We start from the raw sequence: 18,936 nt of genomic DNA on the forward strand, positions 1-18,936 counted from the left end.
ATTAATTATTTAGCTGAAAAAAAAAAAAATAAAAACTAAAATATAACGAATATAAAACAAAAAGTATTTACTCGAATTTGTAACACGAAGCGTAAGGTGGGTGAAACTTACCCGGCCGCAACTTTGACAACATCTAAACACCTCGCCAGTCGGCGGTCAACTGCGGCATGAAACACAACGAATGCCTACCTCCCCCCGCGCAGCTACTCAGACGCACAACTTATTTTGACGTACGGAATAGAAAATATCAAACGGTTTATTACAGGCTGGGTGAATTTCACCCAACCTTACGCTCGCAGCGAATGACGCGTGTATCCCCCGCGATCACTCAGCGTATCTGCTGTGGCCGTAGTGTAGTTGTGCTGTTGTTTGGGGCAAGGCTTGTTACTAAGGTGCTGGTGCTCAATACCATATTTTTATGTAGTGCTTTTGGCCAACGGCTGCGAGATGACCTACGAAGGCACGATGAGCAAGTCAAAAGAATGAGAAAGAAAAAGTAATGCAATGTTTAGTGCAATCTATTTATTTGTTAAGCTGATACATAAATAATTTGTGCGGATGCATGAATATGAGTTTAACTTGTGCATTATGTGGCGTGATAGCTGGATAGACTCGGTCAAGCCAATCCTCCATCGGCTGCTCTTCAAGAATAAGCGGCAAACTGATTCTCTGATGTGATTCGTGAGACCCGCCTAATAGGCCAAATTGTAAGAGGAAACTCAACGATTGTATGATTTGATCGTTGCAGTAGTTCTGAAACGGGGTATAGCTATTTTTCGTCAGGGCTGACCTAAACAAAAGTCTTAATAAAAATCGAACGAAAATTTACATATACAGGGCCCGCCATCTATCGTTACGGATTTGAACTAGGTATTATTTGAAGAATGGTAACACTTAGCTGTCATCTGATTTGACAGAAAATTAGTTTTATTCTTCCGTTGAATGAAAATGGTTGTGTATATGCTCAAAGAACGCTGGGAAATTGGTTCGGCAGCTGAAGCAAACCGACCACCCAATGCGTTTTCGCTTCGCTTCATGGGCTTGAGATCGACTTGAAGAAGATGAAGACTTTTACCGAAAAATCATCTTTTCGGATGAAGCTCATTTCCATCTCGGCGGGTATGTTAACAAGCAAAATTGCCGCATTTGGGGCTCAGAAAACCCGCATGCACTCGAAGAAAAGCCGATGCATTCACAACGAGTCACTGTTTGGTGCGGATTTTGGTCGAGAGGCCTTATTGGTCCATTTTTCTTCGAAAATGAGCGAGGAGTGGCCGTAACCGTCAATGGAGAGCGTTACCGGGCCAGGCTGAACGAATTTTTGTTCCGAGAAATTGAAGAGGAGGATATTGGTGGTATTTGGTTCCAACAAGATGGCGCTACTTGCCACACAGCGAATGCTACGATCAAACTTTTGCGCACTGTCTTCGAAGATCGCATTATCAGCCGAAATTCTGATATCGTTTGGCCGCCTCGGAGCTGCGATTTGACGCCGTTGGATTATTATCTTTGGGGTGCCGTCAAAGACTAGTGTTATGCCAACAAACCAGCAACAATTGATGCACTGAAGACCAACATACGCGATGTCATAGCTGAAATACAGCCGCATACAATCGAAAATGTGTTGTAAAATTGGCGCGTACATCCTTTTTGGGTGTTTGGCCGAGCTTTTCCTCCTATTTGTGGTGTGCGTCTTGATGTTGTTTCACATTTGGAGGGACCTACAGTTTCAAGCCGACTCCGAACGGCAGATATTTTTATGAGGATCTTGTTCATGGCAGAAATACACTCGGAGGTTTGCCATTGCCTGCCGAGGGGCAACCGCTATTAGAAAAATGTTTTTCAGAAAGCATAACCAACTCAAAATATTCGCCGTTCGGAGGCAGCATGAAACTGTCATGGAAGGGTGGTAACTCAGTTGTTGTTGTTGCAGCAGCATAAACATTCCCCATACATGCACGATTAATTCAAGTGTGGAGTGGCAGTCCTTGGCCGGATATAAATCCGGGTCGTTTCGATAACGTAGAACCGACTATCGAGGGAACGATGGTAACTCAGTCCAAGCTGCTGCTGCATTCTTCCCAAGAAGCGGTAATTTAGATATCAGTCAGCTGTTATAATGATCTTTTTGCAAATATACCAGAGATGTATAATAAGTTTGAAAAATATCAATTTTATGCCCGCACATCCGCTTAACATGCACATTTATATACATATGTACATACGTATTGATCATGCACTAGGGTGGGCGCTATTTCTGAAATGATTGCTATTGTTCGAGACACCATCTAGAAACTTGAGGTTACCCAAAACACTACTAAATATGAAATGTTAAGCCAGTCGGATTAAATTTAGAGCTTCCGACTTGAGCCTGAAGTGCGAACAATTAGTATGTTTCTAAAATAAGATCAAATAATGCAAAAAATAGTTACGGCTATTCTTCGCTTCCACTATTGCAGTCAATGCGTGAGATTTATACGTTTTCAGATCTGTATTGATGGTCAGTATGTTTAGATAAAAAACGATTTTAGCGCTGCTATAAGTACAGCCGCATGCAAATGCTTCCCTAGAGTGGGCTAAAATAAGAATAAAAAATTTAAGAATAATAATAATAATAAAAATAAAGATAAAATAAGAAAAAAAATTTGATCAGGATGTTTTTCAAAAATTGCCAACAACAATTTGGCTTTCCAAAAAGCATTTTTCAAACTTGAGGCTCTAGTCGCAGCCTCTAAATCTTCTCCAATTGGCTTAAAATTTCCCTTATAGTAGTTTTTCCTGATTAGGGAAAAATTTAGTTTTCCAAAAATCAGTTTTCAAATTTGAGGCTGACTACAGCAACCCCTAAAATTCTCCAATTGGCTTAAAATTTCATTTATATTAGTTTTTCTGGATAATATTAGGACTCCAGTTTCGGGGAATATGCTATATATTATGACCACCCTAATGTACGCATATGGGTAATATGTGTAAAAACAATGAAATGCCTTGTCGCGCACTTTATTTCTTATTTCAAATTTAATGTCGTAATAATAATCCGCAACTATTAAAAAAGCTAAATTCACTGTATTAAATCGTCAGCAGAAAAATTGTTTTTTTTTTCGTTATTTTGCAACTTTGATTGTAACGCAGTTGCTACTTTTATGCATGTCCGTTACATATCTCGCATGTACGTATGTATATGTATTTATACTTCTATCTGTTCGTGCTCTGCTTCTTCGGTTATCTTGAACCAACCCTGGTAGTCGCTGGTCGCTGCCATTTACTCGTTGCCGCTGTCAATAATCGCTAACTTTATGCTGTCCCGAAGCCCGTCGAGGTTAGTACGAATCTGACATTTAAGTATACCCGACGTTTTTTGTACCGCTAAGACCGGCAATTTGTTACAATCGATTTTTTGTGTGCTTTTCCGGTTGAAAATAGTGGCTGCGTGTGTATGTGTGCATATCAAGTTTATGTATTTGCCTGCCTTGAATATCTTTTTAGACTAAGAAGATTCGAATAGTTAGTGCGCCTAAAATATCACATCTGTCCAAGCGTAAGCAACGCAGAAGTTAACGATTTTTCAACATTAGGCGGGCCACAAACACGCAACAAATCATAATAAACGGTGGAATTTCCAACAGATCGACTGTGTGTGGCGTTTCTTGCGACAGATTGAAAGTTGACAAAAATTTTAGTTTTTCTTGCAATCGGTTGGATATGTGGCGAAGTTGACGATTTCTTGTGGGATTTCGAAGTGTACACCTGAGCGGAAGCGGGCAAAATTCATAATAAATAAATACCATTCTTGGCAATTGTTTGCTTTCCACGTTCGATGCTTATTCGGCGGCGAAAAGAGTGAAATGAAAATCGTCAACCGATCCAGAGTGTGTGGCAAACGAGCTTCAATCGATTGCTAAGCTTTGTTGCGTGTTTGTGGCCCGCTTTAATAAGGACCCCATCAATGCGTTTAGTTCGTCTCTGTTTGTGAACTTTTCATAAGCATTTCTTTGTTGTTGCACACTGTCACATTGCAGTGAGACTGCACTGCAGTATAAAAAGTGTATTTAGTGGCAGCAGAAGACTCGCACGTGCCTTTTAAGACTGCGAATTACATACATAAAGGCATTTCTCAAAGAGCAACGGATCGGCCACATAAAAACTGGGAGACTTTTCATTATTATTTTGTGAAAATTAAAAAACAGGTTTATTCAACAAACAAAAAAAAAAAAAGAAAAACAAACAGAAAAGTTTCTGGGCAAAAGTCAATTCAAATAAAAGCTTTAATACTCGTAGTTACAAAATGTGGAAAAATCGATAATTTTCCACAGCCAACGTTAACAATACCTTGCAGCAGTAAGTATGAAAAACCAAATGTAATGGCATAGCAGGGGGTGGAGATTTATTTTAATAGCACACTGTATGTGTAATAGTATTTATATATAAGTGAAAGTCATATAATATAATAAAAATTTAGTCCATGTGGAAGTAATATGGAAATCCTACTCTGGCCACAGCTATTCATTTTTTATTTACCTCTGCATACGCGCGAGAAAAATCCAAAAAATTGTCTCTATTTCTGTCAAAGCTTAGGTTCAGTTGCAATTTGAGTCAACATTTTTGCTGCCTAATATTTCTGAGAAGTCTGAAATTTTGCCAAAAATGCCACGGGTGTAAGTGATTTTTGAAATCGATTCGCAATTTCAAAGAACTCGGTGTTGGAATGCTCCATGGAATGAAAGATACGTAAATTAACTGGTTGGTGTGGAATCAATGGACGTTTCATAAGCTGTTGTAGTGTTGTCCACTTTAAAATCACGCTTCAATGGGATGGACTATGTGCTTTTTAGCCAGGGCCGGATTATCCATAATGCAGTGTATATGCAACTGCCTAGGGGCGCCGCATAAGCTAGGGATAAATTTGAAAATGTCTCATTGAATGCAAGTGTAATTTGAAGAGTTGAGTCCTCAATGGCAAAATAATTTCCTTTTTATATTACAATGTCATATTGCAAATTACCAAGGCATGATAATCAAATTTTTTGCGGCTATTTTCACGCCAACGCATCGGACGACGGTACGGTAAGCAAAAGCAAGAGCAGTTTTTTTAAGGGAAGCGCTTCAATATTGGAAACTGGTTACACGCATTAACCTGCTCATGAGCCCGTCACTTTCACAAGGTTGCCAGTAGGGCAAGTACACTGGCACGCAGGACAAAGAACGTTCTGGGAATCCTACAGTTTTTGTATCTCAAACAAGTGTTTCGAAACACCTGATAAAATATAGCGTAATTAAGAATATAATTACCTTTAGAATAGAAAAAATGTGTTTTAAGTAGTTAGAAAAGGGTAGAGCAGTCTTGAGTTGGTTGATCCGGTCCTGTTTGCAGTTCTTGCAATCATCAACATATTGGTGATGTGAAATGTTCTCAATGTTTTCCGCTCGATGTCTTTGGTGAACCATTGATACTACGAGAGTTTGCCAATTTTATGTCTGGTCTCGGGCGCTTCTATTGTTGTTCGGCGCTAGCCAACATTCCCATTCGACAGTTCGACATATTTTACCAAAAACATACAAAGGACGTTTTGATGTGTCAGCCATATTAGTGTTGCTTACAGGGCTTGAAAATCCATCTTCCAACGAATACTTGACACAATTTTTGACGTGACGTTATATGGAGAGCAGTCATCATCCTTTAGCACAGGAAAAATTGATATAACGAATTTTCTCGTGGTCGCAGTTTGCTCACCAACGAATTCCTGGAAGGTTGTCCAACATCAGTTTGTTGTTGCTAGAAAATATCGATGTTTGCGGGAAATGATTGAGCAAGATTGAGGCATTCTTGGGCATTAGTGGGACGAGCATCAATAAGATTTTGTAAAAAAGTATATTGACGTTGGACCCCACAAAATTTAAAAAACGTCCTGAAAAACGCAACTGGGCAAAGTGCAGCAAAAATTTGAGAATATTTTGAAAAAAAAAACGCAAATCTCAATTTTTCATTGTTAGGCTAGAAATATAAAGAGTGATTTAAATAAAGGTGGAATTGCGCTTCGAAACAAATATTTAACATTTTGCGGTTAACCTAAAAAAAATGTACCTTTTATGATCGGAACGTAGCATCGAATGCGTCAGTAAAACGGTGGAAATCGTCGAGTCGCATCGACGTGTGAGCACATTTTCCATTTTCCAAGAATTGAAGGTTAGTCGAAAAACTGCTTGGAATCATTTGCATAAGAATAATTATAGCTATGTCAATTCTGCGTCAAAATATAACGAAAAATTTTGGGAATTTTTTATTTCTCCTTGTAAAAAAGCTGCTTACTTAATGGGAAATGCATTTCAACTATTTTCTGAGGCCATCGGGCAGGTTCTGTGCTTCTCTTCCGAGTGAATTTCATTGACATTTTTTGCCAATTGCATGAAATTCACTCAGAAGCGAATTATAGAACCTGCCCGTAAACCATTATTTGTATACTCCAAAAATGCGGAGACGCTAGACGAACCTAAAGCCAATATGAAGTTTTTGCGATGCCGATTGTAAAAATAATTATAGATACTCCAAAATAAGTTAATTGATCAACTTAGTAGCGAATATGTATGTATAGATGTGCAGGACTTGCTCAAAAGCAGGGACAGGTGCAAGTAATAAAAATGCCGAGTGTGTGGTGGTGTTTTAATTGAATAACGAACTAGAAGCCATTCAGGCGAGTCCACGTGTCGCAAATCAATAAAACAGTACAAATAAAACGAAGGCACATTGCAGCCGCCATCAGAAGTTATTTAACATTTAAATATTTACGCTTCAATGCTTTTAACTTTGCTAACATATTTTGAAAGCTAAATACTATGAAATTTAAAATTTTCCATTGAAGTAGCAGTAATGATGGGTTTTTGCATTGAATTTGATAAATTTTCAAGACACAAACAAAATTGTAGAATTTTAAAAGCTCGGAAACGTAGCCAGACTAGAGATTTATATCTTTCATACTAATCTGTTTACATTATATTGGACAGTAAGGCAGCCTTAGGAGCTCTGCCTTACATAATTACCCGAAACTGATGGAAGATCGCCTTAATGGACCTTAATTGACCCTTAATGACAAATTAATAGAGGTCATGGTCATGGCGACCATGAAGCCAATGAGCTAGCTGAACTATGTACGAGGTGTGTTCAAAAAGTATCGCATATTTTAAATTTTCGCAGGTTACCTATATTCGAATCTCGATTTTTTTGTGGTGATATGTTGGTACTCATGTCTCTCACTCATGCCAACGAGTTCGGCCATTTTGAATGTTCAGTTAATTGTTGACAGCTGCTTTGCTTGCACGTGTTTCGGCTCGTTTGATTTTTACCAATTCAAAAAGATGGAGAAAAAGAACCTGTATCAAATTTTATGCGAAAAACGAAATTAAGTGCGCGGATGCATTCCGAATGTTGACTGTGTCATACGGAGAAGCTACTTTGGACCAACGCAACGTTTATCGGTGGTACAAAATGTTCTCGGAAGGCCCAGAAGATGTGAACGACGAAAAGCGTCGCCGAAAGCCGGACGCCCGAGCACTTCAACAACAGACGAACAAATTTATGAAGTGAAGAAAATTAGAGAAGTTGCTGAGGACCTAGACATATCGATTGGCGGATCGCCGCAAAATTCGTACCAAAACTGCTCAATTTCGATCAAAAGCAGCAGCGCATGAACACTGCTAATGAGATGTTGGACTCTCTTCGCGACGATCCAAATTTGCACCAGAGGTATCATAACTGTTGACGAATCGTGGGTTTATGGTTATGATGTGGAAACCAAAGCTCAATCATCTCAATGGAAGCTGCCGCACGAACCAAGACCGAAAAAAGCGCGCCAAGTTTGGTCGAATGCAAAAGTTTTTCTTACCGTTTTCTTCGATTGCAGGGGCGTTGTGCATCGTGAGTTCTTGCCACAGGGTAAAACGATCAATAAGGAATATTACCTGTTAGTTATGCGCAATTTGCGCGAAGCAATCCACCAGAAACGCCCGGATTTGTGGAAGAACAAAAATTGGCTCTTGCATCACGATAACGCCCCTGCTCACACATCGTTGCTTGTGCGCGACTTTTTGACCAAAAACAACACACTAATGATGCCACAGCCACCGTATTCCCCCTGTGACCTTTTCTTGTTCCCGAAACTGAAGAGGCCCATGAAAGGACGACGCTACGCTACGATTGACGAGATAAAGACGGCATCGAAGGAGGAGCTGAACAAGATAAAAAAAGATTTTTTTAAGTGCTTCGAAGATTGGAAAAAACGTTGGCACAAGTGCATAATATCCCATGGGGATTACTTTGAAGGGGACGAAATAGATATTAATGAATAAATAAATAATTTTTGAAAAAACACAAAATTCGCGATACTTTTTGAACGCACCTCGTATGTGGCAAAATGTGGCGTTATAAATATTTACATATATAATTGGCTATTACACCCTTTTTGAGTGTTTGGCCGAGCTCCTCCTGCTATATTCATATATTATTGTATATTCCTGACCCTTTCTCTGGGCTTATCAAAGCACATGCAGGTTAGGTCATTTGCGTTTGGGAAGTTAAAAGGTTTATCAGATTGTAATAAAAGGCCTAGTACAAACGACAGACTGAACAGTTTATCAAATAATGTACCAAAGGGAATCCCTAAGAAGGCGGAGAGTAGATACAAATCTTCACTAGGTATCAGTAAAGTGAATCTCTCAGACACAAGTGTGGGGTTTTTATATGCCAGACGATGGAACACGGAACGCGGTCTCTGTGCACGCGCTGATCTCGCTTGACCTTTAAACGGCCATCGACTTACATTTATCAAGAACCTTCTCATTTAATGCGAAAGGACAAGCACAATGGGCCACGTTAGAGGTCGCCTTCTAATATGGACCTGTAATAATAACAGCCAACTTGCGTACAAATGTATGTGTGTATATCTTATGCTGGCCAGTATTTAACAGAATTTAGTATTCGTGACCTAAGTGTGTCGTTAATTGACTGTAAAAGACACCCCATATGCCGACATTCTGATGACTGGCCTAAGAACAGGTGCCATCATTCACTGGCGTGACATTTACATTTTAAATTCTTTAATTGTATAGAAAGTTTTCGAATAAAACGCACAGGTGTGGAAAAATACATTTTGTACGCATTTATTAAGTCACAGGCGTACGCTATTTGCTCTACATATATACATTAAGTGTACATGTGTACGTATGTATGTGTATCATCCGGCTATTTACAGGTATGTGGATTTTCATGTCAATCTACTGTCATTATAGCGTAGTGAAGGGGTGATGTGTTGAAAATGTCATACGAAAGTCACTAACAATTTTTTTTTACTTATTTGGTGGTAGTTCTTCGGCAAGAGCAGCAGTTTATGGGGTTATGATTGGATGAATATTCACTATTTCTACAATGGTAAAGTCATGCAAATATTATATTATATTTATTCGTACTGAGTACTACATACATGTGCATATGTATGCGTGTAGGCATGTGGAGTTATTTGTAGGAGTACACATTAATTTAATGCTCATAAATTGTATGTGTGGATATGTTTACGCGGATACTTCCTTGTGGATGCATGCGTGCAAAGGAGGTCAAAAGGCCACAATGCCATTGGGCTGTTTGACGGCAAAGAGATTAAAGATTTGCGGCAATCGATAATATGTGCATGGCTGAGGAGATGGATGCGCATTGGGGTGGTACGTTTTTGGTGAGGTTAGAAATTTTGGAAACTATTCAGATGAACATAATCCCTAGCACGGAAGGTATTAGCTCAAAAATATTAATTTGTGTTTATACAAGCTCTTGAAAATTAAATTAATTGTATTTAGAAAATATTTTAATTTCTTTCTTCTTAAATAATTTTATTTTCTTGTGGTTCATGTAAGGGCATTGTATAAAATATTTATTACATTTTGAAGCTTCCGTTCTTTAGCACTTTTCAGCGTCTTGGTTTTGATTAATCACATATGTATTTATGCGACTTCAAAGGTGAAATACCAGAAATAAATAACTTCCAAATATATTTTCATTACACATTCAGTTAAACTTGTTGAGGACAACTCACATTCAAATTAAATTTAAATTCAATGTAGAACTCCATAAATATCCGCTGTCAGTCACCACATTTAAAAGATCCGGTCCAAAATCGAAAATACCGCTCCAGTGTACTCGTTTTGAGTCTATTGAAGTCATTAATAAAAATTTACTAGCAGCGTTGCAGACGACACCGGAAAGCGCGGAATCAAATTTCAAATAATGTTAAAACCATAAAAACAAATTTAAATATTAAATAAAAATAATGTAATTTAAGACAAATTCGTGGTAAAACATTGATTGCATATATATTTTATAGCTATAAAGGGTATTTCAAAAGTGACGCCTGGGTGTCAGTAGTGAATAATTCCTAGACTGTACTTTTCTTTGTTACGTAGACAGATGTACAATTTGAAGCGATGAAACAACGCATTAAAATTATTGAAACTTATTATGAAAATGGTCGATCTTTGTCGACATCCAGGACAAAACCCAACTACTGGCCGGTGAGTCTACAGATAGACACTAAACGACATTCATCGGGTGACCTTACCATGTTCCTAGTCTTCCGACCCCCGTTATCGAAGTCCAACCACCGCCTTTTGCAGACGAGGAGCTTCAGCTGCCTCGCGAGATCCGCCTAACTTTGACTCAATTACGCTCTGGACATTGCAGTAGGTTAAACTCCAACTTATCAATAATCGACCCAGGCATACGCAATATATCGCACCCTAAATACAAAAGGGTCACAACTCAAAATACTAAGATTTTCAGGAGAGACGAAAAACGTTTTATGTAAAAATTATTGTAATATTTAAAGAAAATATTGTTCCATCATGAAAATATACAACATAGAAGAAGGTTCTACTATATTTTTTTCAATTTTATAATATGTTTGCGAAAATAAAACAAAATTTTGATTTATGACTCTTTAACTGAAATTTTTTCGATTAACTAGTGATATTATTGGGAGGTTGAATTAGTTTTAAAGGTTTTTTTCGAAGATTTGGGGCTTTATTGTGAAAAAACGGTACAAAATATTTTATTCGAAGTATTGGCCATCGCTAGCTACAACTTTCGCCCATCTTTCGGGCAATTTCCGGATGCCGTTTCTCCAAAATTCTGGCCGCTGCTTGGCTATCCATGACTCAACCCATATTTTGGTAGCCTCGTACGAGGAGAACCGCTGGTCCGCCAAATCGAGACTCATATGCCGGAACAAATGATAATCGGAGGGAGCTATGTCTGGACTATACGGCGGGTGGGGTAACACTTCCCAGCCAAGCGTTCCAAGGTATTTTTTGACAGGTTGAGCAACATGCGGCCGAGCGTTGTCATGTTGCAAAATAACCTTGTCGTGCCTTTTTACCGTTTCCGGCCGTTTTTCTTTCAATGCCCGGCTTAAACGCATCAATTGCAGTCGATAACGATCCCCCGTGATTGTTTCGCCCGGTTGGAGCAGCTCAAAATATACGACGCCGACCTGATCCCACCAAATGCAGAGCATGATTTTCTTGCCGTGAATATTCTGCTTGGCCGTCGACGTTGATGCGTTTTGGGTTATCGTAGTGGATCCATTTTTCGTCGCCAGTCACCACCCGATGCAAAAAACCCTTCCAATTTGTCGCTCGATCAGCAATTCGCACGTAAAAAATCGCCGTTCGACGTCGCGCAGCTTCAACTCGTACGGGACCCAATGTCCTTGCTTTTGGATCATTCCCATCGCTTTTAGACGCGTGCAAACGGTTGATTTATCAACGCCCAATGATTCAGCAAGCTCTTCTTGGGTTTGGCACGAGTCCTCGTTTACCAATTCCCCCAATTCCGCGTCCTCGAACTTTTTGGGCTGGCCAGGACGCTCCTTGTCTTCGGTGTGAAAATCACCACTTTTGAATCGTCGAAACCAGTACTCACATGTTGAAATCGACGGAGTATGGTCTGGGTAGGCCTCCTGCAGCAATTCACGGGCTTGGGCTGTATTTTTTTTCAAATTGAAGCAGAAAAGCAAAGCTTCCCGCAAATTGCGTTTCGACGGCACGAAAGTTGGCATACTCGGAGCACGAAAACACTGCGTTGTTTATACTTCAGCGAAATGACAGATACTGATAAACAAAGCCTAGGGATGAGGCTTTGTCATGAATATATATTCAGTATTGCCAACGCGATAAAGTGATAAATAGCGCCATATGTGTGTCAGCTTTAAAACTAATCCAACCTCCTAATATCTTAAGTTGTGCCTTTTTAACTGATAAAATGTTTTAATTTTATAAGTTTCCTAACCTAATTGAACTCACTTTTCACAACTAAAGAGGCACAATGCAAAATAATATACCACGAAATTTATCACTTTTTACAGTTATAGAGGCAGAACTCAAAATAAAACTCTTTATGTGTAATAAAAGTAATCAGCTTTTCTTGAGCCCATTAACGCAACTAAAAATAATTCTCTTTAGTTGATCGTGCAAAAGCAACACACTTGACATAAAAATAGACATAACTGTATTTTTCCAGTTAAAGAAGATAGTTATGTGAACGAAATATTTGCAGCAGCTAGAAATGTGTACTCTGAATTAATTTATGCAAAAAACTCAGTTTTGGAAAATTTTGAGTTGTGACCCTTTGACCCTTTTGTATTTAGGGTGCGATATGTCCAGCATGAGAAGGCACACCGCACGACACTAACAACCTATTTCTCTACTCATCTAACACCCCTTTCCCTTTGGATCCAATCCGTCGAAACAGCACGTTTTCTGGGTCTCCCGTTACATGAGTTAGACGACGACGACCGATGACTACACCGCACTGACAAGGTTTAGTAAGCTGATAGAACAATAACAAAAACTTATCGCAAAAGTTTTTTTTGGTGGAAGAAATCGTCAGAATGAGTTGACAGTTCAATGGTTGGTGAACAACTTTCAAGAAACTGACTCTGTCGAGGGTAGAAAAAGTACTGGCAGACCAAAAACGGAACGTCCTGTTGAGAATAGTGCTGCTGTAGCGGAAAGTGTTGCGGAATAACCTTCAACATCGATATCTCGACGTGATCAATAATTAGGCATTCATGAAGCGACTGTTTCACAGATTATAACTTTAAAGGATCTCCTAAAAGGATCTCAATTTTTCCATATTTTGAAAGACCCCTTCCAATATATCGCAAATTTTCACAAATTTTATTTAAATTATTTCATTTCCACAGATCTCCTTAATGTACATGAATGTAAATTTGTGCAAAAAGGCAGATATATGAACTCATACAAATAAGCAACTTTGGCAAATATATTATAAATAATATATTTTTACCATTGTTATTGTTTTTGAAATGTGCAACGATGCAAAGATAAGTTATCTGTTTAAAAATTTCTCATTTTAATTAGGAAAAATGGATATATTTTTTTATGCCATAATTTTTCCACAATCAATTTTAACTGTTCGAGTAAATAACGGTTGTACAGGAAGGCACGAAATTTATCATTTATAATATTATATTATATTTGCAAATGACGTCGTACGTCAGTCATTTGCTACTTGTGAACTAGACAGCTGCTGGCGCTGACAAGCATTGTGGCGCATGCAACTTCGATAAGCTTACGATGAACTTCTGCTCCAATTTCTAGTGTCCGCCTTGATCTTTGGACTATTACTGCGATACCCTGCAGTTTAATGCCGTCCCCGAAGCGTAAATTACTAAAGCTCTTTAGTGACAATCAGAGATTTGAATGATGAAATGAGCAAAACTATTTTGTTAAAGAACAAATATGTCGATTTTTTTCCAGCAAACTCGTTTATTGTATGTGGATATGTACGAGTATAAGTATTTGTAGATCATATAAACACATATTGAAAAATCTTACTCCTATTTGGTGGATGGAATTGAAGTAAATATCTCTTTTTTCAGAATCGACAATTACTTTCTTCACGTAATAACAAAAGAAACGAGTAAACTACATTCATATACATACGCGAAATTATAAAATTAAGTAGAATTTCGAATGAACTGAAGGTGTTGCCAGTGCTTAATTACCAAAATACTAATTGAAAGTATAAAAAGCTCTTTCCAATAGTCGATTCCAAACAAATTATGTTATTTTAAAATATTTCGACAATAAATTACAACAACAAGAGTAACATAGAAAATATCAACCGCAGCAAGGCAATAAAAGGCTATTCGTATAATCTTAATCTGCAAAGATGTCAGTGATGACGCCGGAAAAATCCATTTTAGCGTACTTTAATCACTTTATAGTGAGCAACTTCTCATACTTGCGTAAGTATACACATTAATGTAAGTTTTTAAAATTAAATTTAAAGTTTAATTTAAAATTAAAACTAAAAATTACTATTTGGAAAGTAAGGCAATATACGTAAAATCGATAGCACGCATAAGTATGTACATTTGGATGGATAAAAAAAAATATTTTCTTGATGCTACCCCCAACTTTTTTCGACTAAAAAAATTTATACTCGTGTTTTACTAATATTTTAATTTTTTAATTTTTAAAATTAAAAGACGTATTTTTGGGGTAGTTTTTGGGATACCGATAAGGAATAGGTAGGTAGGTGAAATAGTTGAAGTGCCAGTCTGGCTGCCAAACCCGGACCTTTGCAGAGAAAGTGCTCAACAGTCTACTTCTCTGAAAGGTCCCCACATCTCCTGCAATGGGGTTTAAATGGTAAACCTAGATTTTCCGCACCGGTAAACACTGCTTTATAGTTTGGCACTCCAGGACTTTCTAAGTCCTCCATTTATTATACTGGGGTCAAAGGGGTTTCGAAATAGCACATGAAGAAATCGAACTCCATCTTTTCTGCAATTTCCTGGGAAATAATTTGTGCAACACTCAGGGGGATGCCGATGACCGGGAGGTCTCTGAGGCCAATTCAGTCCCCTTCTGGCAAGCTCATCAGCAATTTCATTTCCCTCTATGTTCCTATGTCCTGGAGCCCCGATAAGGAAAAGTGTAAATATTTTTTTTGTAATAAAGCATGGGATAAAAATTAAAAAACAAAAATTATACTCTTCTTTTATTAAAAAAAAACGGGATGAATATTTTAATTTTTAAAATTAAAAAACTATTTTAGGGGGTTTTTCGGGATCCCTGTAAGGAATAGTTTAAATATTTTTTTTAATAAAGCATAGGATAAACAAACCCCGAGATAAATATTTTAATATTTTATTTAAAAAAAATTGTAAATTTATTTTGGAGTGGCGATAAATAATAGCTTTATACAGCATGGGGTTGAATTTTCGGAGATTTGCCAATTCAGATTAAAAATATACGTGAATTTTTCTCATGAGAATTCAATAGTAATTTTCAAAGAATAAACATTAAATAATAAAAATTAAAAAAGGACCATAGAAAAAATTTCTGGGGCAGCGTCAAGAAAAAGATTTCTTTTTTGGGCCAAACTAATGCGCAAGCATACATATAATAGAAAATATACGAGGGGTGCCTTTTATAATATATGTCGGGATTTGGCAACCCTGGTGTTGCAATCTGGCAACTGACAGCTGTATCGCAAAGTTTGACATTTTTTGGCTTTTACGTACTCAGAACGTTTTGAAATACCAGCGCTATTTATGTTGTTTACAGTAACTTAAAATATTCATCTCGGTCCAAAAATGGAATTAAATCGTGAACATTTTCGTGCCATTATTTCGTGCGATTATTTTTTACAACTTTCGACGTGGATTAACTCAGCAACATTGCATGGATGAACTTAATTCATTTTTTGGCGATGAAGCTCCATCAAGGACCAGTGTTTATCGATGGTATGGTGAATTCTATCGTGGTCGTAGTTCACTCCAGGACGAATTTCGTGAAGGTCATCCAAAATCAGTTGTTGTTCCGAAAACCATTGATGCTGTGCGCGAACTGATATTGCAAGATCGTCATGTGACCTATCGTGAGATTGAGACAATCTTAGGCATTAGTGGGACCAGCATACATTCAATATTGCATAAAAATTTGACTGTCAAAAAAATTTGTTCGCGTTGGATCCCACACAATTTGTCAATTGCTCAAAAAAAGGCTCGTGTCGATTGGTCGAAGGAAATGCTCAAAAAATACGATCGCGGGGCTTCGAAACACGTCTATGACATCGTGACAGGTGATGTCATGGATTTACGTGTATGAGCCCGAAAGTAAACAGCAGTCGGCTGTATGGGTGTTTCAAGATGAGCCAAATCCAACAAAAGTTGTTCGCGCACGAAGCACTTCCAAGCAAATGGTCGCTTGTTTTTTCGGAAAAACTGGACATGTCGCAACCGTACCACTAGAATAACGCAGAACAGTAAATTCTGAGTGGTACACAACCAGTTGTTTGCCAGTTGTCTTCCACGAAATTAGGAAAACCAATCGCCAAAGACGGATCACTCTTCACTATGACAATGCGAGCTCTCACACATCGGCTCAAACAACTGCATTTTTGAGCACCCAAAACATCGAATTAATGGGTCATCCGCCGTATAGTCCTGACTTGGCACCGAATGACTTCTTTTTATTCCCGTACGTAAAAAACAAACTGAGAGGTCAACGTTTTTCGACACTTGAAGAAGCGGGTGCGGCATTCAGAATGCATGTTTTGGAGGTACCTCATTCAGAGTGGCAAAAGTGCTTCGACAATTGGTGCAAACGCATGCAAAAGTGTATATTCATGGGGAATATTTTGAAAAACAATAAAGTGATTTTCGATGATTAAAATTTGTTTTTGTTCTCTAATCCCGACATATAAAAGGCACCCCTCGTATAACATGAATTAACACCAGGGAGCGCACACATCAATAACTCTGTCAGAGTTGGTTGGGTTTTTAATAGCCAGCTGACTTAGGCCATGTAGGTCCGTTCTGGTGCCACTGGACCACGGGAGCCTCAGTGTTTATTTATCATTAGAAAAATTAGGCACTCCTATGAAGCGTAGAATAGGTTTATCCCAACACCGGATATTTTCCTAACAACCTTGCTTTACTCCTAGCTAAGGCTGGACAATTACAGAGCAAGTGTTCTCCTGTTTCTTCTTTCTGCTCGTCTCTATTTATGACAGTGCTCACCTATCAGCCAATGACCAGTAACACAGTCCACGGCCTTCGAGATGCTCTCTTTGTGAGGTTGAGCAATTCTACTGATATTTTTTTATCTATTTGCGGCCAAATTAGCCTGGTTGTAACACAAGTGATTTCTTCGCTCTATGATCTTTTGGCCTCTTGGAGAATATTATTTTTTATCCTTAATTTGCAAGTGGACGATTAGTACCCTTTCTGGCTAGCTCATCGGCCTTGCAATTTCCTTCAATGTCTCTATGGCCTAGAACCCACATAAGATTGAGCTTGAAGAGGTGGCAATATCAGTGAGAGCTGCCAGCTGCTCTGTTAAATTTATTGACAGTTTTCGAGTCTTTTAGAAGTATTTTTTGTGCATAGTGTGATTTGACCTGATCTATTAATTAAGCTGCATTAAAGCAGGCCTTTATTTTTGCTACATTTATCCTTTGTGCAATTACAATATTATGCTGAATGAAAATTTCAGCAAAATTCAGGTTAATTCAGGTTAACATTTTTTACGGTTATATTTGAAGTTTTCAATAAGATTTAAAACTATTGCTTTTGGCTTTCTTTAAATAACATTTTGCATTATTCCAGTGGATGAAATCGATGGATATTTGTATTACTTCGGTGGGACGGCCGGTATTGTCACCTTGTCGGGTCTCGCTGCTGCGACGGCCTATTATTTGGCATCACGCCCCATACCGGAAAAGCCGTTAGTGCCTCTGGATAATCAAGCGCCAGTTTTGGAGGTGAGTAATGCAGTTTAAGGCCTCCTGCTGGGTTGAGAAAATCACTCTAAAACTGCTCAAACACACACTCATACATCTATTGTAAAATTTCACGCCACTTGTTAGAGCGCAAAAAATGCTCTTCCTTTTGGTCAAACAGAAAGGGAAAGTGATTTTGCTCTGCTATTCTTGAAAATTGTTGTTGTTCTCTGCCAAAGCAAAACGTGTATATATGCCAAGTAGGACGTCATTAAAAACATCTCTTTTTCAAACTATTCGAACTTGCACATCACCAAAAAAATGTTGCTTGGCTGATTATTTCTTCTATCTAATTTTTTCATTACGTTATTGGTATGATGTTTTAAATAACGAGTTTATTTTTTCGAATATAAACACGTTTATACCTACGTTTATACCGTACCCGTGCGCTTAATAGGGAGCACCTGATGTCACATGATTCGCATGTCTGTGAAATCGCTCTGGTGTAAGGTATATTTGTATGTATATTTTTCTTTTATTTTTGATTTAAGACACAGCGACTTTGCCAAATTACGTCATAAGTGTAGGTATAGTGGAACAGTCATGAGATTTGCCGGGATGAATTTTGAGAAGTTGATACTAAGATTAAAAAGCACCTTTTACGATACTTTACTCCACTGTACGCATACATAGGCATACTTTCGCAAAGGCTGATACAAATGTAAGATACAAATATAGTTTTCGTAATTATTTTGTATTCAATACATATAACTGACTGTGGAATTGCCAATGTACTCATACACATCTCCATGTAATGACGAGCCCACTTTGGTGTTTTAACCACAGTCTGCTTGCAGATATGCCTTTATTATCTATGTACATATAGACGTGGCAAACAAACGTTCCGGCGGCGGGCGTTTGTCGGCTAATGAATTCAAAGAAGTATTTAAACATATTTGTAAATATAAAAATAATTATAATAAAAAATTAAAAAAAAAACTTGTGGTTTTTCAAATTATTAGCACAATCGCAATTAAATAATTCTATTTTCTAATATCGCTTTGATCATTTTTCGCACATTTATGGTGTTTGAATAAAAAATATGGAATGCGTGAATTTTGTTTACAGTTTCTAGAACCATTCAA

At 38.0% G+C, this 18,936-nt stretch overlaps 1 protein-coding gene across 5 annotated transcripts in view; it reads left to right on the forward strand.

Annotated features, from left to right (window-relative positions):
- The first annotated feature begins 3,233 nt into the window (after window positions 1-3,233).
- LOC129240694 (long-chain-fatty-acid--CoA ligase 5) overlaps window positions 3,234-18,936 on the forward strand; it is a 30,422-nt gene continuing 14,719 nt past the window's right edge. Inside the window, exons 1-4 of one of the 5 annotated variants that reach the window (XM_054876637.1) lie at window positions 3,328-3,538; window positions 4,020-4,338; window positions 13,938-14,306; window positions 17,679-17,833. In XM_054876637.1, the coding sequence (XP_054732612.1) occupies window positions 14,231-14,306; window positions 17,679-17,833 (231 nt within the window). In that variant the 5' untranslated portion in view covers window positions 3,328-3,538; window positions 4,020-4,338; window positions 13,938-14,230. The other 4 variants (XM_054876638.1, XM_054876642.1, XM_054876641.1 and 1 more) reach the window with 4 other exon arrangements.

This window comes from Anastrepha obliqua, chromosome 3 (assembly GCF_027943255.1).
Source record: "Anastrepha obliqua isolate idAnaObli1 chromosome 3, idAnaObli1_1.0, whole genome shotgun sequence".
In the NCBI taxonomy this organism is placed as follows: Eukaryota; Metazoa; Arthropoda; class Insecta; order Diptera; family Tephritidae; genus Anastrepha; species Anastrepha obliqua.